Consider the following 21,462-nt stretch of genomic DNA (forward strand, 5'->3'; position numbering starts at 1 on the left):
ACAGAGACAAGAAACAGAAAAAGAGATTATAGACTTCCCAAGGGAAAAGTCAAATAGATTTCTGCTGAAATAAATCAGAATGGTTTGGAAGGGGAGTGGTTCATAGTCCTTGTTTTGTTTTAGAGTCATTTTGTTCTGCTACGCTTGTTGCTGAGGTCATTTCAGAACTCATCCTGGACTTGTTTCAACTTGGAGATCCTCCTGTGCATTACTAAGAGCCTCCCACTAACTAGGGGTAGAGAGTATTTCAGTTATTTATTTACTCATTCAACAAATATTTGAGTGCCAGTTACGTACCAGGCAATGTGCTGGCCATCAGGGAGGGGGGCTTTGCAGGGTAAATAAATCATTACAAATAAATCATTACAAAATATGTTAAGTATACTGAAGGATAATAAACAACGTGCTATGAAAGGGAATAATGTGGGGCCGTCAGAGGAGGCTTTTTTGAAGAGGGACATTAAAAGATAAGAAGCAGCTAGTCAAGATCTAGACCATATAAAAGGACCAATTTTTGTGCTTATCAGTCAGAACTCAGGTGTTCATCTTCTCTAAATTATAAATTCCCCTTGGGAAAGAGCATTAATAGTAATAAGTTACATGTAATTAGGAGGAAAACTATTATTAGCGAGACTGATTACTTATTAATCTAACATGAATTCATGATGGCAGGTAGATTTTAAAATATAATTTCCCTTCTCTTTAGACCAATAGTTTAATTATGTGAACTTTCTCTCCAAACTAGACTTTCAACTTTATTTTCATAGTAGAGGGGAAAAAACACAGTTATATCCCGGAGACAGAAAGAGCTGAAAGCTGGTGAGAATCCTTTCTCCCTTCTCCTCCTCACTTCATTTAGCAATCCCTGTGTCCTGCCCCAGACTACTTAATGAGGTGATGAGGAGAAAATGTTCTGTTGAATGTTTTTTAAGCTCCGTCCTTTTATTGCTTGAAAAATACCATTATAATGAATTTTCATACCAGGCTTTTGATAGATGGTTGAAGAAGACGATATCAAATTGACCTAAATAAAGATGTTTGTTATTGATACTTTTGAACAATTCAAAGATACAAATAATTTAACCTAGTTTTGGGGCCCTAGACGTTGATGCTTGGGAAGGAAGAGAGGTACAAAGTGTGGGAGGGAGCAGCTACTTTGCCTGGGACAAGACCTGGGGTAGAGTTTTAGAGGAGGTGAATTGCTACCACATCTTACAAAACAAAACCACAATGAGTTGCCACTTTATTCTCAGAAGGATGGCTAAAATCAAAGACAAGCTTTTTAGACAAGTGCTGACCAGAATGTAGAGCAGTTGGAACCCTCATATATTGCTGATGGGTTTATGAAATGATGTAGCCACGTTAGAAAACAGCGTGGCAGTTCTTCAGAAAGTTAAACATAGGGTTATCATTGACCCAGCAATTCAGTTCCGTTCTTAGATACATATGCCCCCTTCAGAAGGGAAACCACGTGTGTCCACACCGAACACTGCACGCTTGGATGTTTGTAGCCCCATGGTTCATAATAGCCAAAAAGTGCAAATAGCACAGATATCCATCAGTTGATGAACAGACTAACAAAAGTGGTACACTCATGCAATGGGATGTTGTTCAGCAATAAAAAGGAATAAAATATTGATACATACTGTAACGTGGATGCATCTTGAAAACATGCTCAGTGAAACAAGCCAGTCACAAAGGCTGCATGTTGTTTGATTCCTTTGTATGACATGTTCAGAATAGGCAAGTCCGTAGAGACAAAAAGGAGATGAATGTTTAGCAGGGATGAGAGGAGGGGCAACAGGAAGTACGCGGCTTACCTAGGACGTGGGGTTTCTTTCAGGGATGATGAAAATGTTCTGAAATTAGATAGTGATGATGGTTACACAATTCTATGAACACGTTAAAACTACTGTAAAAAGGGTGACATGTCTCAGTATAACAATTTTTTTAAATACATACTTTTATTGAAGTGTAGTCAGTTTACAATGTTGTGTCAGTTTCTGGTGGCCAGCATAATGCTTCAGTCATACGTGAACACATATATTCGTTTTCTTATTCCCAGGATAACTTAAAAAAAAATCATTCCTGGGCGTGGCATCATCATTTAGGTATTGCCTTAATTAAATGTTGGGAAACATCTTTTGTATATTGATAATAATGTATGTTCAGTCTTTAGAAAGACTGACAGATGACCTATTAGTTTGTATTTTTAGAAAAGCATTCATTTCTTTTAATAAGCCTTTTATTTTATAGTCTTGAGTACCCTTGTAGGTATGGGGAAAATCCTAAAATTTGTTTCTAAATGTTACGAACAAACTAATACAGTCATGCTAATATGTAAACGTGTAGTATCTGAAACTTGATAAAATATTAAAGCAGTGTTTTTTTGTGTTGTGGGAGATTCGATGTAAATTAATGTCTTGAAAGTTCAAAAGTTGTTTCTGATTTTAAATTTATGCTTAATGAAGTTACTAGGATTGAATTTATTATCTCAAAGTCTACAACTGATTACCAGATCTGCAGTACTTTGTAACATTCCAAGGTTGAACTTACAAATTATATAAATCTAAATATTGTCTGAAAGTTTGAAAATTCAGATGTTTAGAGTGAAATTTGGAAAGAACCCATGGTGATGACCTCCTTTCTTTTTAAGAAGGTCATCTCTTACTTTTCAGTAATTGCTGAGTGAATGGTTCGCCACCATAAAGCTGTCAGGACTGATTTGTTAAGAACTTGAAACAGTTGCTTTTTCATGGTCCAAGCAGCAGGCTCTGAATTTCAAAATGAAGCATATTTTCTTTTTAATTCTGTCATATTTTAGGGATTCATTTTCATCTTACCTTCTAGAAATTTTGCTAAAACTGGAAACATTTGGGGTTTTGGTAGTTGCTCACAGGGAGGAAGAAGCTGGTAATGCTGTTCTTTCCTTCTCTAGCTGCCCTGCCCCCTGCCCCCAGGAAACAAAGCCTGCTTTGTTTCTTGCCTGCTTGTGAGGTCTCTGCTGCACCCCATGTGGGTGCACTGCTCTGTGCTCTGTTGAAATGCTTGAGATACTCAGAAGGTAAAGAAAGGGATGCCTCTGAAGAGAATAAATCCCAGCTTCAGTAGATAAACAGGGTTGTTTGAATTGGTCGTTTAAGAGAGCTCTTTATACGAAAATGTGTAGCCCTGCTTGTATCCATAGGTACCAGCAGCATTTAGGTAAACACAACCAAAAGTGCTTACCATTATTAGCCAGAGAGACTGTTTCTATTGCATATTTTGTACAAACTTATGTTTAATTCTCCAAAGTTGTTCCTGCTTCATCCTTTGATACCCCGTTCTTCTATATCTGTGGTTTTGAATAGTTTGATAACCTTAGGTTTGAAAAAGACCTTACCAACAAATTCAGTATGCCCTCAGCAGTGGTCACTGTCGTTAATAGCTACTGCTAACAGTATCTGATTCTGGGAAACTGGTGGGAAGCAGAGGATGTTTACCTGTTTCTTTACATGCAGTATTGTTACTGCCTGTTAATTTTCACAAAGAATATATATATATATATATATATATATATATGCTGTATTTCTTAGTTAAAAATCCAGTGTGGAAAGCTCAAAAGCTTTTCCTGATGTTTCTTTATAGATGAAATATTTAACAGTGTACAGTTCTAGAATTTGTTTTGAAATCAGTCATGTTTTATAATTTCAACACTCTTCAACTTACTAATGGGTTACTTCCTAGAAGTTTTTTAAAAATTAATTTATTTAGGTGCTTGGAACCAGAAACATTTTTCCTCCCAATAGTTGTTTGCATTGGGTTTACCCTATGTGGTAGATACTCAGCTCAGTCCCTCAATTCATATTTAACTCGTATTATTGAACCTGACATAGCACAACATATAACAGCATCTCTGTGGGGAAATAAATGGGTTGCGTGTCCTATGGGAGTGATAGGAACATATTCACCAAAAGGAAAGAATCCCTAAGGAGACTGAGCTAAGGCTCAAACTCCACCACCTACTTTTTTTCCATTTAGATCTTATAGGAAAGACAAATATGTCTGTATGTTTGTGAATCATAGAATACTTAGAGAAATATGAGTGGCATGGTAAAGTGCAAGGACAGGGGTGGGCAGGTATGGGAATGCACGTCAAGATGATCGTCTGTAAGAGTGGTAACCTTCATGTTTAGAAAGAACTATTCAGAAAAGGGAGGAGACTGACATTTTTGGAGCATCTGTTGTGTCCCAGGGCTACACCAGACACTATACACACATTACTTACAATCCCACAGTGATCCAAAAGGGCAGTGTTAATACCCCAGGCGTTAGTTCAGGAAACCAAGGATTGGATGAATTGCTGAACTGGTGTGCCCAACTCTAAGCATAGTCTGTTTGACTCTAAAGGCCCTGTTTTTTGTATCTTACTGTGATGCCGATCAATTGTGCATCTAGTAACGTTGTGATGAATAGTTAAACCGTAATTATGAAAGTTTTAGCCATTTATTTTTTGTAGAGATCTTTCATAAATAAGTATGGTGGGGGTTTTTTTGTTTGTTTTTTGTCGGTTGGTTGTTTTATTTTAGCCATGTTTAAGAGGTTGATAAGCCTTTGAACAATATGGAACAGCGTGTCATGTTTTTATGACATCCTTTCTCTGTTCTACCAGACAAAACATTAAAAAGAGATAGCCAAAAAGACATAACTGGGGTCATAAATTAAAAAAAAATGTATCTGTGGGTCAGAAAATAAAACCACAGAAAGCAGTGATCAAGGGCAGGGCTAGAGGCCAGTCAGCTCTTGAGAATATCAGGAACTCAAAGTGTTAAGAACAAAGAAAGAGATATATGAAACAGACACAGCGGACGTGCAGCCGACTGGCCCTGGCCGGGTACAAAAGCAAGCACTGACCACTTGGCAAGTCACAGATTTCAAGAATCAGCGTACAGACCACATTCTTTAACCATAGTGCAACGAAGTTAGGTCCCAATAATAAAAAGTTAGCTTCAAAAAAATATGGCTTACCCTACCAGCTATTAAAACATAAAGGTTGTAATTAAAACTGTAGTACCTAGTATAAGAGTAGTTAGATTAATGAACAGAATAGAAAACCTAAAACAAAATAACAAAATATGGAAATTTAGTCCATGATAAAGATGATCGGTCGAAGGATACACTTCACAGACTAATGGATAGTCATGAAGAAAAATAAAATTAGGTACATTCATGCCCTACAACAGGATAAATTCCAAATGAATTGAATCAAATTGCCAAATAAGTATATAAAGTGGAACCATATAGTTTTTGAATTTAAAAAAATTGATGAATTTCTCTGTCACCTGGGAGTGAGGAAGACAGCTCAAATTTCAAAAAGAAATTGATAAATTTAACTACTTAAAATATAAGCTCTTATATGGAAGAAAAAAAATAAATTGAAAATACAGATGATAAACTGAGGGAGATTATTTGTAACTTATAATGGCAAAGATTTTCTGTTCCTAGTATATAAAGATTGTCTAAAATAGAGAAAGTAAAGATTAGTAACCCTACAAGAAAAGATGTAAACACAATTCACATAAAAATGTAAATGGCCCTTTAAAATAACAGAAATTGATCAAATTCTTGTAATAAGACATAACAAAGTAAAATCACACTAGGAAGACATTTCTCATCTTTCAGACTGGTAAAAATCCAAAAATTTGGCAAGGCTGTGGGGGAAAAAAGACACTTCTACATACTGGTAGGGATACAAAAAAGTACACCTATGTGTGTGGAGGGGAAGGAGGGATTTGGCAATATTAGTTATGTTTTCAGCTCTTGCATTTAAGATTCTACCCCAAAGATACAGTGGAAAATAATATAAAATAGTGTATGCGTGAGAGTATTCTATCTGGCACTCTTTAGTAATAGTGAAACCTAATAGGAAATTGGTTGAGTGAAATGCTTTTTTTAAAAGAAAAATGGGAAAACCTCTGTATATACTGCTTCAGAGTGATCTCAAGGATATGTTAGTAGTAGAAAAAAGGCAAAGTGAAGTAGAAGAAAGTATTTTAAAAGTGTGCTATCATATATGAAAGAAGTATGCTATTCTACATCTGTGTGTTTGCTTAGATTTTTTTTAAAATAGAGTTTAAAAAGACTGCTAAGAGTTACGTTATCAGTTGGCGGTGGGGGGTTGTTGGTTGGTAAGTAGAGCAGTTGTGTAAAATTCAAAAGCAAAATGTCATAAATGAACCTGTATATTGAGTTGGTGGCCAAATCACACAGAGAATAATTATTTCAGGTGACTTTTAACTGTAGTGATTTGATTGGATACGCCTAATGAAATATCTTAAGGGCGAAAAATGACAAAGAAATCAAACCCTTTCGTAATCATTTTGTTGATCATAACTTTAATAATCATGTTATTTTGAAGTAATTGCATATGTACAGAAGGCTAATACAATATGCTGTTGGAACCAAGTTTTTCAGCATAAGACAGAAAATAGTTATCAAATAATCTAAGTAAAAACCCTGAATGATACATATTGAGATGATTTCTGCTATATTATTTGCTTGAAAGAAATTGAGGAGAAAATTGATGAGAATAGATGTAAAACAAAATTGGCTCTGTGTTGATCATTGGGAGCTGGATGATGACCACATGCGGTTCATAATCTGTACCTTTTTGTACTTCTCTTTATGTTTATGGAAATTATTTTTAAAATTGTAAACCTATGTTTGCGAGCATAAAAGTGTACTCCTAAATAACTCCCAGGTTAAATGAACATCACAACGGAAATTATGAGCGTTTAGACTACGACAACCATGAATGATGCATACTATTTCAAAACGTAAGACATGTAGGAAAAACAATACTTAAAGGTAAGTTTATTGACTTAAATGCTCCAAGAAAAGATTTAAACTAAATAAGTTCAATTCAAGAAGTTAGAAAAAGAAATACAGAAAAGCTAGAGGGAAGAAGTAAGAATAAAAATGCCATCACCTTGAATTAATAGTTCCGTAGGTCGATTGGAACTAAAGCATTCTGAGAGAGGGTTGGTCTGTAGTTTTCCTTTCTTCTAGCATCCTTGGTTCTGTATTGTTATGCTGCCTCTTGGAAGAGTTTGTCAGTCTAAGGGGAAATTGGAAGGATTTCTATATTATCTTACATAGTTAAATTTCTGCCTCAGTGAATATTCGGCTGACTTAGAAACAGTTCAGTGTTTTTTCAGCACACATTTTGTGCCAAGACACTAGACTAGGCTGTGAGAATATATTCATGACTAGGACACTGTCCCCACTCATGTGGCACTCGGGTCTGATAGAAGATAGAAATTTGCAAATAAAAAGTCACGGTCTGGTAAGAAACGTCAGTAGGCAAAATTGAAAAATCCCAGGGCAGTACCCCAAAGGAAGGTGACTCTTAATGTACTTGGTGGACTCAGGGAAAGGCTGAGGAGGTTTTGCTCAGTCATCTCCAAGAAGAGTGGGTGTTTACCAGCCAGCCTCTATGGTACAACAGAGAACACATGAAAAATCACCACAAGGACTTCACTGTGGCCGGGAGCCAGTAAGTCACAAGGGCTGTCAGTGTGTGTCATTTCAGATTTTGGTAGCAAGGTTCATGAGAGAGATTGGTCTATAATTTTTCTTTTTTTTAATGTCCTTGTAAGGTATCAGGGTTATGCTGGCCTCAAAAGTGTTGTGACATTTTTTTCTTTGCTGTTCTCTGGAAAGGGTTATATAAGATTGAAATTATTTCTTCCTTGAATGTTTGTGGAGTCATTTGGGCCAGAGGTTTTCTTTGGTCGGTATGTATTCCATGTTTCTAGTAAACGGCGACCTGAAATTTTACCTTAGAAAGTTGAATATGTGTCTGAGAAGGTGATATATCATTCTTACTGACATTTTCACGTACTAAAACTTCCATCTGCTCATGGAGGTGACCACAATCCATAGTCTGATTAATGTTGTCTTAGTGACAGAAATTCACTAGTATCAAAATCCAGTCCATCGCTAGTTGTCAAATGGTATGTTATAGGTTCAGCTGGAAAAATAATAACAACTACGTGGGCTGTATGGGAGCACAGTGGTGTTGAATGAGACTGGTCTGTGCCATTCACATTCTTGTAGGCTTGTTTCTTTCAAGTATGCTTCAGATCAGTTGACTCTACTTGATTTATTAGAGGTATACTTTAGGGTGTCTTAGGGATTAATAATCTTGTTGGGCTTCAGTGCTCAGAATGCTTTGTCTCAGTTGCTTTTAGAGATTTATTTTTAATTAAATATATATTATATTTTATAATAAGCAATGCATTCACATTATTCAAACTTGAAAAGTTAAAAAAAAAAAAAAGTTTCTCTTGAACTCAGTCCCTTAGTAACCCAGTTCCCCCAACTCCAGAGCCAACAGATACTAGTTGCTTCTTGGCTGCCCTTCAGTTGGTATTCTCTGGATATGCATGCAATCATATACTTCCTTTTTTAAAACACTTCTATTCTGCACTGTGCTTTTAGCTTCATTAATTTTAGACTGTCCCATGTCACCACCTATTAGAGCTACTTCTTGCTGCTTTTCTCTTATGGCTGCCTTACATCTTACGTGATAATGACAACGATGAAGCGTATAACCATTATACTGTTGGTGGAATTTCAGGTTATTTTCAGTCCCATTTCAGAAGGGCTATGTTGAATATCCCCAGTTGCTTTTGAACAGCGAAATATCCTTTTCCATTGCTGGTTTTTTAGGATAGATCTTTTGTTTCATTTCAGCCATGAACCAGAGAATCAGTCAGAGTGCTCCAGTGAAACAGCCACCGCCCCTGGCCCCCCAGAGCCCCCAGGGGGGAGTCATGGGTGGTGGCAGCTCCAACCAGCAGCAGCAGATGCGGCTGCAACAGCTGCAGATGGAGAAGGAGAGGCTGCGGCTCAAGCAGCAAGAACTGCTCCGGCAGGTGAGGCCGCAGGTCAGAGACCAGCCTTCCACTTTGGGGTTTTGCTTTCCTACGTGATGTTGGGTGTGTTTCCTTTTGGCATTTATTAGTTACAGAAGAATGTCGTTTTTCTAAAACTTGGAGTGACAGAGAAACATCTTGTCCAGCTCGGTCCTTGTCTCAGTTTCTTGACTGGCCTTTGATCACATGGGCTATAATTTGTGAACCTGTATCACAAAGAGGTGTTACGCAGTCAGGCCAAAGTTGAAGGAAGCGAGGGTGCCTTTCCTCACATACACAGGCGCACCTCGGAGATAATGCAGGTTGGCTCCAGACCCCTGCAATAAAGCAAATCACACAAATTTTTTGGTATCCCAGTGCATATAAAAGCTAGTGCTTACACTGTACTGTAGTCTATTAAGTGTGCTGCAGCATTATGTCTTAAAAAAGAAAACAATGTACATACCTTAATTTAAAAATATTTGGTTGCTAAAAAATGCTAACCATCATCTGAGCCTTCAGTGAGTCATAATCTTTTTGCAGTAGTAACATCAAGGATCACTTATCACAGATCACCATGACACATACAATAATAGTGAAAAAGGTTGAAATATTGTGAGGGTTACCAGAACATGACGCAGAGACAGGAAGCGAGTAAATGCTATTGGAAAACTAGCGTGGAAAGACTTGCTTGACGCACGGCTGCCACAGACCTTCCATTTGTTTTAAAAAAAAGTAATGTCTGCAAAATGCAGTAAAACGAGTTATGCATGTACACGAAATTGGAGATTACTGTATGTCTGAGGGTTTCACTAAGGGGAGAACTCTGGGACATCACTTGGGGAAAAACATCTTTTACTTTAAATGAATTATTATCTAGAGGAATACACCAGTATGGTGGTTCTCAAGTGACAAATATGCTTCAACACTGCTGAGTCTAAGATGTTTTATTTAGAACATAATACAGGCTGTCCCGAGTTTAGAAGATCCCAAAGTGCCTTAAAATTCCGCTTATGGATGTTTTTTCATGTTGGGCGGGGTAAGACCTAACACTGGGGAGCTGGAAACCCTTTGTGACCATTTCTGTCAGTTTTCTTTCAGAAATACTGTTGGTCTTTATGTTCCATGAGAATATATAATCCCTCATCTCAAAATGAATATTTACTCTATCTTATTTCAGAGTGGTGAAGTCAAGATACTGGGGGCGTGGTTTTTATCAATGCAGTGTATTTTAAATTTTTCATATAAATATTTTGGACAATAAAATCATGATGTGATTTTGAAAGTGTACAAAAGGTGAAAGGATAGTAAAAATAAAATCTCCTTTTCCATTTCTCTGGTTCTCTTTTCTGGATGTAAATAGCTACCAGTTTCTTGTATTTTTTTTTTCCAGAGACATTCTCTCTGTTTACCAACATGAAATACATGTGTCTATACTATTTTCCCCCACCTAAATCATAGCATATTAAGTGTAAGCATTAAAAATATCATTCTGGGGGAGGGAATAACTCAGTATTAGAGTGCATTCTTAGCATGCATGAGGTCCTGGGTTCAGTTCCCAGTACCTCCATTAAAAATAAATAAACCTAATTACCACCCCCCATTTAAAAAAAACATAGAAAACAAAAAAACTAAAATAAACTAGTCTACATTTCTGTTGCTAGGATGTAGGCATTTAAACAGGTACTTTTTTTTTTTTTATGAGGGCTGTATTGTAATAGTGTCACTTGAGTGTTAACGGAAAACATATGAACTTGTTACAGTCATTGAGCTCTGATTTGGGATTTGAAGAACTGGTTCCTAAGTCATGGAATCCCAAAAAGACACACCTCTAAACTGCTCCCAGCCATCTGCCAGCGTAACTCTGGTGTGGCTGGCCCCGAAGGCAGTGAGAGCGTTGATGCTGGCATTTAATACCAAGAAGTGGTCTTGAAAGAAATACTCCTTCATCTGCCATTAAGAAAGCAGAGAACAGAAGCACATTAATACAGTTTACAATATCTCTGACGTTTCACAAATTACTACAAAGGAAAGGTATTTTTCATTTAAATAAAACTTTATCATCAAAACAAGGGAGTAGTACCATCAAGAATAATAATATAGCTAGTAGAAGAAATAAGGCAATTTAAGAATATGTTTTACAAAGCCTGTATTCACTGCTTGCTTTTCGTTTTGTTGTTACTGAGTGCTGGATGGTGTAAGTAAATATAACTTCACATGTGAATTAAAGACTATCAAAACCAAGAAACCTTAGTTAAGAAAAATTAGCAGTCTAGGAATGGGCCACCCATGATTTTGCTGTTGCCCCAGATGAGTTTTCTCCACGCCACCCCCATCCCGGGGCAAAATGCTGCTACTTGTAAAACTCTTCATTCCAAAGAATTTTTCTAAATCTTATTCTCACTCTTACTCTGGGTGATGGATCCTGGACAGTAAACTTCCTTTTAAAGGTAACTTCCTTGTTTCTTCTTCACCGCTTACTGTGTTGTCTTTTCTTTTATTGAAGTGACAGACCTGCTCTATTCTTATACTAATGGTCTATTTTTAAGGTTTTTTTTTTTTTTTCTTCTTCAGTTTTTAAGCAATCAGCATAAATTCAGTATATCTTAAGTCTTTTGGCTTCCTGTGGACTTCTTCCATTGACAGTTTCTTTTATCACTGAAAACATCAAATTGTGTTTTCCGGCTTCATCTAATGCTCAGAAGTAAAGAACCTACCTGACCAATATCAAATTTTATTTGAATCCTGACACCTGCAGTCTTTCTGTCCTGTCCTCAATGCTGTTCAGCCCTTCTGAGGTTTCTGTTTGTTACGTGGTGACTCCGTTGGCTCCTGTCTTCCTCAGCCTGCTGCTTCTGGGGCTAGCTTGGGAACTCTGTGCTATGGTGGTATGTCTGGATACAATTTGTAAGTCAGCCTACGCAGCCAGACTATGTGGCTTACAGTAATTTTTATCCATCTTATTTTTCACTCTTAGGCAATGCGGAATATCAATCCCAGCACAGCAAATTCTCCAAAATGTCAGGTAGGCTCTTGTCTGATGTTTTAGCATTGAAAACAGATATTACATTAGGAAAGAGAAAAACCTGTGCTCCAGGGGCCTGTCCTCACTGAAGATGAGCCCGGAGTAACTCTGAGCTGTCTTTCTGCTGAGATCCTGAAGTTAACATTGCTGTTCCCAGGAAGTTTACACTGTCTGCTCCCTCCCGGCTCCTCCCAGACAGCTTCTTGTACTCATTTGGTTCCGTGGAGGTCTTTTTTTATTCCACATTTGTTATGTATTATGTACATCCTATCAGCCTTGAAGTGTGCCTCATTTTTATTTGCATAGCCTAAAATAGCACTTCCAGTGTTTCACAGGAACTGATCATCTGAACAGTACCAGGTCGCACAGGTCACTCACTTAGGCAGATTGCTTCAGGAGATCTTATTTAGAGTTACAATGACACCACTAGGGAAGGGAAGGCTCTTTCTAGTAGACATTCTAAAGGAAGAGTATCAAAATTGTCAGGAGAGAGAAGGGTCTCCCCGAGTACTCTTCCGGGTTTCTCTGTTGGCTTTTACCAGCGTTTCTCCCTGGTGAACCCCAGGGAACACTGACTGTGAAGGTGTCTTGTTTAGGTGGAAAGCCTGTGGCCGTGTTTTCCGTCTGTAACACAGGCACTTGTCTGACTTGTGGAAAGAATCTCATTCTCGAAGCCAAAGAGATTCTCTGTGTTCAGGGCTCACAGATTGGAAAGCATTAGGAGCTGGCGGATTAGTGCACTTTTCTCAGATGGGCAGAAGCAACCGTGAAGCACCTCATGTTCTTTGTCGCTCTTCTTCACTAGACTAACAAGCGCTTTGTGTTAGGGTCGGCCATGGAAGTGGGAGTTGGCAGAATTCCACTCATTTTGGATACTGTCAGCTTGTCCATTGGACCAGCATGCTGATAAAGGCAGATAGAATCCTTATAGAGACCAGAACCTTTGTGAGAGGAAAACTATTCTTTATCTTTCTCATAAATGCCTCCTTTAACCAAGGGATCAAGTAAAGGAATAACTCCTGAAGGTCGTCTTTGCTAAAGCAGAGCACGGGCATTCGTACAGCGAGGGCCCCTAGTACCGCATTTGACTGGGAAGAGCACCAGAGCTGTGGATCTTTATAGAGCGAAGACATTTTTCCCTTGCTTCTTCTCTGAAAGTATTTCTGAAAGAAGTTTCTTTTATTTGTGATAATGAAGTGGAAGGTAATATAAGAGCACAAATTAACTCAAATGAGATTTGGGATCAAACAAGAAGTTCTCCAAGCTGAAAGTGTTTTGAAATTGTTTCCTTCCCCACCCCAGCTACTGAGATCTTAACCCCTAAATCTGATCAATTAAATACCTCTAAGTCTTTATTTCATACATCAGTGTCAGTGTAAGTAGTTGCTCTCCTTAAAAGCACCAGGAGTTTTTAGATACCTTTTTTAGAAGTAAAGCTTTAGAAAAGGTAAGGCTAATAAATTAAAATTCTATTAAATGTATGTGGTAATAACATTACAGAGTTAATTCCTAAGCCAGAACAGGAAACCTAAAAGAGGTGGGTGTTTTAAAATCTACTTTGCATGTGTGGAAAATGCTGCCTTGTGTAAGCCTTAGTCGTCAGTGTGTTTACCTGGCACAGTTGTGGGAATGCGTGAGATTCCAGTGTAGGGTTGAATTTGGAGTTGCTCGAATACATGGGGTCTGGTGGTGTTTGTGTCAAGCACGCATTTGTGTTCTTCTCGTCCTGCGTATTTTTTAGATGATCTTAAGGTAGGTGTCAGGGAAGATTCCACAAAGAAAGGCCATATCTTAAGTGAAGATGGCTTTAAATATGGTTATCAGGATAATCAAGAAAGCCAGGAAGAGCCTCTCAGTATCAAAGAACAGACTAAATAAAAAAATAAAGAACGAGGACTAGATTCATTCAATATTTGAATCCCAGGCACTCCTTTTTTTTTTTTTTTTTAACTTTTCTAATAGAATTTGGTACAGATGAGTTAACAGGCAGTGTGAAATTGAGGCTGTTATTTATGATTATATGCCTCAGAGATGAGGGCTATGGGAAAGTACCAAACTTCAAAATATTTACAAACTACTTATTTCAAAAGCTGTCTTTAAGTACTCCTGAACAAGATTAACAAAACATGTCTATATTGTAGGGTTCTCTGGTCAGGTAAACTAGTGTCAGTATGGGTAAGGTTAATGCAAAATTCTGAAAAATTAAGACAACTTTAATGGCATTAGTATAACTTCTTAAAGAGGGAAACTATTACCTTAATTTGTCAGAGTTTGCAGAACTTTTGGAAAAAACGTGTCCTCGTAGATCTTTAAATTTTTTAATTTCATTTTGATTATTCACTATTTTTGTTCCTAAAGCAATTTCTATTCTCAGGGGGAAAAAAAAAACACTTTAGAAGCTGTGAACATCATCTTTGCTCTGTGAGATTGAGCATGTATATGGCGCTCAGTTTTCTAGGTGTATCTCTTTGTAATGCATCAGCTGCTCCTTTGTGAACTGGAGGGAGACCTTTGAGAGAGTAGCGTAGGAATGCATCCCAGCTTCTGTTTCAAGGTCTTTTGATACTGACAGTTTGAGGAGGATAGCCCCTCCCACCCCCGAGTATGAATGTTTTTATCTTCTCTTATGCTTAAGAATGTGGTTCTTAATTCCTGTGGTTCCCTAATACCTATGAGATCAAGCCTAAACTCTGCAGCCTAGCTCATTCATGGTCCGCGGTCAGTAGCCTTCTTTCTCCCTCTGAATTCTGGTTAAGCCAGTTACCTTCCTTCCACAGAGTGCACACTCCCCTGCCTGGGTGCCGTGACTCCACTTGCGAGCTCTCCCCATAACGAGAGCCTGGCTTTTCCCCTTCCCTCTTACTGACTCCTTCACAAGGCCTTGGTCAAAACTGGTCCCCAAGTGCCTTCATCAGAATTCTTGAAACCACCCAGAAAATAGAAACAAGACTGCTGTACATAGATACATTATTTCTGAGCAAGTAATTTTTAAATATTCACAGAAATTATAGCTATAAATATGTTCCAACTAGTGAGTATTGTGTAGTTGCCGTTCCTTACGGATAGTAAGGAATGTACATCAGGGTCGGTTACTGGTTTAATGAGTAAAAAACCCACAGCGTTGTGTTGAGGGTATTCTGTACCACACTGTTAGCCCACGGTGGTAACTTTACATTCGGACGTCGTAGTTCTAGTCAAATAGAGCAAAATAATTCCACTTTTCAGAGCCATGTGAAAATAACACCTTAATTTTTTTTCCTGAATTTACTTAATAAGAGCAAAGTTTTTACTTTTTTTTCCGTCTGAACTGTCTCTTAGGTTAGCAGTTTCAGAATCCAGTTAATACTTTCTCCAAGACTGATTATCTCTTCTTTTTGAAGTCCTAATATTGAATATATCGTAGATTCATTTAGGTGTTCTTCATGAACATTTTCGGTTTTATTTTTAATGGGCATATTGAAAACTTAATATAAGAGAACAGGAGAGATAACCTCACACCCTGAGTGCTCCTAACAGGTTATCTTGTTTTAATCATTAAGGTTGTGATAATTTGAACAATGCTGTAATAACTTTATTACTTAAACTGAGACCATAATTAAATAACACAAATTACAAAAGGCCTTATTCCAGAGATCTGTCAGAAAGAGTGTTAAATCTCAGGACGATGCTCGGAACACCAAACTACACATCTGTTTTGCAGATCTCGTCTCAGATTTAGGGTTATCATGTAGTTCTCATAACCATCCCCAAATCCATGGATACACATTTCTTTAGTCAAAACGATTATTCTGAAATTAAAGATACTTTGGTAAATGGTACAGATATTAAAAAACAAAAAACATTCTAAGCACTGGCTACATGTTTTAATAACTTCCAAAATAATGAAATATTCTGTGACTGAAACTGTTTTGGAAAATAGGGTATGGTAAGGCCTGTCTTCAACAGTTGGAAGAAATGACTCTTTTTTCCTTCTGTTTTTAGAGTTGATGTAAACTGCTATTGCTAAGGCAAATTGTTCATAAGATGTATATTTTTATAGAGTTATTCTCCATTTCTAAATTTGAATTTCTAGTTCACTAAACTAACCCACCTTAAACAAATTGATTGGGTTGGGGAGAGGGGTACCTTCACTTGTGTGCCATGTGTTACCCAAAAATGATACATACGTTCTTACATAGTTTCGTATTTGCTAAAGATAAAATTGCTTTAAGAAAGTAATTAAAGTTGACATTATATTTTATAGAATTTTCTACAAATGGAATCATAACCTAGTATGATTATCTTGAGATTCATTCATGTTGTATCTGTGTAGTTCATTCCTTTTCACTGCGAACTAGTGTTCCATTGTAGATGTACTACAGTTATCAGTTCATTTATTGATAAACATTCGACTTGTTTCTAAATTTTAAATTTGTGTAAACATATGCTTTCATTTCTCCTACATACTCTAAGAATTTAAGAGCCTAAATTTTTCTAAATGTTTCCAGACTGCTAACTTCTACTGCCTTTCTCCTTATTTTTCTGAATGATGTGAACCACAGCTTCAATTTTATATGGGGCCAAAATACTTTAACTACCAGATATATATTATCTTAAAGTGTCTTTTTTTTTTTCACCTTATGGGAAATTATACTGCTAGTTAAATGAGAGGAAGGAAATATAAAAAGGGCCAGTGGCTTATGGCTGGATCCTGTGCCCATAAAAGTCCACTGTATGAACCAGGCAAATCGTGTTTTCCTTTATAAAACATCCCGAAGAAAAGTTCCCTCCAGGCCAAGCTGGGACTGTCGGTTGTACTTACAATGCTGATAGCTCTGACTCCACATTCGTCCCAGATTAGCTAAGATTTATAAGCTCAATGGGAAAAGCCACCACATTTTTGTATTATTACAGAAGAAAATGAGCTAAAAATACTTGCTTCCTTTAGAAAAAGTCAAATGCTCTAAAAGAAATATTTGACCTTTGAAATACAGAAGCATGATTAAATTTTGGCTGGATTTCCTATAACTTGCTTACTTCTCCATTTTTGAAAGTCTGTCAAACTATTTATTCTGACTACCTTTGGGAAAAGAGAAGCTTAACAAACTTTTATTTTTAGCTCAGTATTCTAATTTTAGATATTTGTCAGGGTGAAAAACTCCTTAGAGATAGACATAACTTTCAACATGAACTGTTTCAACTGAAATCAGTTTTTGTAGACAATCCAATTAGGTCCCAAGGCTGATTTTTAAAACAGCTATGCCAGATATACTCACTTGCAAAATAATGTTCATATTCACCAAAAAATGTGTTTTGATAAAATTATTGCAGTAGAATAGGTTTATTTGTATAGGTACATACAGACAGGCATTATTTTAAAATATATAATAGAGAAAGTCTATATGAAATACATTCAGTTTATGTAACTTCATTTCATACTTATCCATATGAAAATAATTATTTTCCTCTAAGTCACTAGCAAAATGGCTGTACAACTCTGAACCAAATGTTCAACATTTTACTTCTAAAATTGTTAATTTTATGCAGTGTATTCTCTTTCACATTTACAGTACTTGGCTGAGAATACAAGGAATTATAAAGTTTACTCACGATGAAAACTCACAGTTAAACTGTTCCTTGCTGGCAATAGGACAGCCTGGGGAGGAGCTGTCTCAGTTAGCTCCGACTCCGTGTTCACGCTCCTTCAGAATCTGACCAGCTGAAGCACAGAGCAGGGCACTTGCACAGATTTCCACGTCACTCCTGTGATCTCTGTGTGAATGTGTGTGCACACACGCGTGTGTGTGTTGATGCTGAAGTGGAAGTACTGTTTTCACATTCACCTGAACTCCAAAGTCATACGTTAAGAAGGCGGGGGGAGTTGGGTGGGCCTTCTCCATAAATTCATACAGTTTTCCTCCGCAGTTGTTAACCGTTTCTTTAAGGTATCGACAAAAACGTTTTTATCTTCCATATTGAACCTAGGGAAATAAATTACTTTCACAGCAGATGAAAATATTAACAAAAGAATAAATGACTTGGGGAGGGGCCACCAAGTCAACGTTAGTTACTTAAAGCACTTTTGTCTTCAGCAAATACTGAGCTATGTAAGGATGTAGCCATTTGCGATTGTATATGTGTAAGTTATTATGTATCAATTATGCCTAAATACAACTTCAAAAATTACTTAAGACATCTAATCAACCTTAGGTTGGTTTTTGGTTTGTTTGCTTCTTTGTTTTTCCTGTAACTAGAAGTTTCAAGACTGAGCTGAATATTCATACCTGGCATATGGTTTCTATAATCTATGTATATGTTAATTTATATCATTGGCCTTATCACATTGTATTTGTTTTCATGACGAATTCTTCACTATTTAGTTCATAATACTGATAACACTGTCCTGCCACCACCACCAGTACATAAAGTGGCGTTTTTTCCTCTTGATCCTTTCAAGTTCAGCTCAGGTGAACCTCTAGGTTAGTTACCAGCTCAAATGTAGATTTGATGAGAAGTGTGTTTCCATGGCCCTTCAGGGGGCGGGGTGCATTCTTAGGCAGCTTGGAACGATCTGCCTGCTCATCCACGGCTCTGCTTTCCTTTGTGAGTGTGGATAGTTGGTTCTGCAGTGCCTGCTGACAGTAGAAATCCAGTTGTTAAAGGCAGCAAAAAGTAAAAATTTGACAGCTTTGAACAAGCAATGGGTCAAAATTCAAAGTGGCAAAAGCATAGAGATTTTGCACATGACAGGTAGCTTTAGCGTCATAAAATAATCTTGGAAAAAGTGGGAACTTTATTTTTTATAAAATAAAAAATTATGAAAGCAGTGTGAACATTATAGCCAACTTCAGTTATTCCAGTAATGATTTACTAGTTAGTGACATGTCATGATCTTGCTTTGGGCTGCAAGGAGTTCAAAACTCGGCACACAGACCCCCGAGCATGCCTTCTTTGATAGAGAGCCACAGAGGCTCTTTTCAGGATATTCACAAACGCTCCTATGTTTGGAAAGATCTGCAGCTTCCTCATAAAACCCTGGGCATCAGCCTCATCCAGGGCCTATAATTTTATTCATTTTAAAGTGTATTTGCGGCTGCCACCTCTCTCTCCCCGTTTGGAGACGGCCCGCACTCTGTCTATGGAGTGTGTACCTACTTTCAATCTGAACACCCAACCCCCACACCTCGTGGCCTTTCTCTTGCCTTTCAGTGTATCTCTCTGAATAAATCTACCTTTACTCAAAAAAATAAAATAAAATAAAAATTAAAAAATAATAAAATGTATTTGCTTTTAACATCCTCAGATTTTAGTAGCAACATAAATTCTTCAGAGTATAAGAAGCTAGTGTGTTATGGCTCCAAAACAATCATTCATTTATTCATTGTGTGTCCTTAAGGGACAGAGAAGAAATAATGAAAAAAAGATTACAATGTCATGTGATAAGTGCTAAGATCATGTTACACACGAATGCTCAGTGTTAAAGACATAATGTCTATCTGTCTATTCTAATCCAGTCCTAAGATGGAGATGAGATTATCCTGGAGTATTACCTAGAGAAGGTAACTGGTGTTAAATAATATGAAAGAAAAGTGGTCTAGTCAAGAGAAGAGTATATGAAAAAGCATGGTACCAAGAAGATGTCATGTTGCAGCCCTGCAGGTGGTGCACTGTCCTTGTTTTAAAGCCACTTCTCACTTTGTAAGATGAGAATGGGGTGGGGTGGGGGGATGTCGAAGATAGAAGATTCAGAGGAAACAAATAAACAAGCTACTAAGATGTGGGTTGACCTAGAACAGGAGGAGGTGGGGAGAAACCCATTTTTTGAGACTGGAAGAAAAGTTATAAAGGTGAGTATGAATGAAGATGGCTTTAGGGGAGCAGGACGGGATGTCAGGAGGATCCAGAGCACCACAGATGGTCCCTGACGACCTCAATGTTCTTACTTAAATGAAAGAGAGACAGAAAAGGACTTGAGTGGATAGGGGCTGAAGAGAGTGTGCTAGATTTGGAGTAGTGACCATGTGAATGTGAGAAAAAACTGACCAAGGACCCCTCCCCTCCCCCAGAAAATCAGTGAGTGGTACTAGGGGCCCAGCCAGGGCCAAAGACTATTAACTTACAACAGTGTGGAAATGAAGGAAGCGCAGTTTTAGTATCAATTCATAGTTGGAACTTACTGTGTTGAGATAAAATTTCAGGAATCAGAAAGATACTCATATGTATTTAAAATGATCAACCCTGAGTTCAAGCTTGTAGGGAAAGCGAGCTAATGGCTGGAACAGTAGGAGGCAGAAGGCACTGGGTGGAGGGAAAAAATGCAGCCCCAGAAAGTGGAGTGAGTGCATAGAAGATTTCTGGGCAGGGAATTTCTAAGCCAGTTCCAGGGTGTGACCAAGGGAGTTAATGAGTGAAATACAGTGGTGAAGCAGTCAGTATTGTTGCAGTTTAGAGATCCAGGAATTTCAATGATAGATTATGTAGGTAACTATCACTGAAAGTAGTAACTATCTATCATGAAGTAGTAACTATCGTGAATGGTATTTTAAGATACTTGCAACAGCTATAGCATGATATGAAATTGTCTTCTGTTGGTAGAAAGTCAGACATCATAAATACTACCGTTTGTTGCCTATATTTATGATGGAAGGAAATGGTAAATTTCATTTTGACGTTAGTGAAAATAAAGGTGTAATTTTTTTCCTCCATCCAAGTTCACAGACCCTCTGCATGCTGTCATGATCCTCTGATTAAGAAACCCATTTAAAGGATAGTGTACCCAGAGGGCATGAAGAAGTGGCAACTGCACATAGTCTAGAAGTGGGGTGCAGGGCGTAGAGAGCATCTTCACTCCTGTGGACGCCGTGGTGACCGGGAGCGAGGACCCTGGAGTTGGCGGGTGTGTGCCTCAGTGAGCAGGCTCGGCTCAGGAAGGCTGCTGGGAGTGGGACAGCGTCCTCTGTGATAAAGAGGCATATCTCAGATCAAACCAAAAATGTTGAGGGAGAGAGAGTTGTTGCTTTAGTGAAGTTGATGTTTATGAGAGCTCGAGACGCAGTGAAAATTCTTAGGGAAAGGAACAGTGAACAGATGAGAAGGCGAGAAAAAGGGCAGAGTGGTAGCGAAGGTGTACATTGGCCAGAAAGAGGTGAACGAGCCTTGAAGTCCTGGGCAGATACAAAGCTGAGGCCTGGAATGTTTGGGAGTGGGTTGAGGCAGGCCTTCTGACACCATCAGGGTCGTGGTGGCCCATGGCTTTTGCTCAGTTTCCATATAGAATCCTGCTGAGAAATTGTTGGACGCACCTAAAGATCACTCAAGATAGAAAAACCTGAAGCCGAAATGAGGCACTTGATAGCAAAGTGTAAAATGTTGCAGGAGGGCAGTCAGGGTGCCGGGTGGGGGTGGGGGTTGGTGTCTTACAGTAAATCATCAAACACTGTTCTTCTGACTTTGTCTTTTTTTTTTTTTTTTACTGATGCCAAACATGCAAAACCATATGAGGGTTGGTGAGTAAAAATAAACTTTAAGAATTCTTTTTTTAAAGACCAGACTTGACATCCC

At 37.9% G+C, this 21,462-nt stretch overlaps 1 protein-coding gene across 8 annotated transcripts in view; it reads left to right on the top strand.

Annotated features, from left to right (window-relative positions):
* YAP1 (Yes1 associated transcriptional regulator) overlaps nucleotides 1–21,462 on the top strand; it is a 108,393-nt gene that overhangs the window by 77,786 nt on the left and 9,145 nt on the right. For 2 of the 8 annotated variants that reach the window (XM_031460630.2, XM_031460631.2), the window contains exons 5-6: nucleotides 8,737–8,930; nucleotides 11,875–11,922. In XM_031460630.2, the coding sequence (XP_031316490.2) occupies nucleotides 8,737–8,930; nucleotides 11,875–11,922 (242 nt within the window). The remainder of the gene's footprint in view (nucleotides 1–8,736; nucleotides 8,931–11,874; nucleotides 11,923–21,462) is intronic. The other 6 variants (XM_031460632.2, XM_031460635.2, XM_031460636.2 and 3 more) reach the window with 3 other exon arrangements.

This window comes from Camelus dromedarius, chromosome 12 (assembly GCF_036321535.1).
Source record: "Camelus dromedarius isolate mCamDro1 chromosome 12, mCamDro1.pat, whole genome shotgun sequence".
NCBI lineage: Eukaryota > Metazoa > Chordata > Mammalia > Artiodactyla > Camelidae > Camelus > Camelus dromedarius.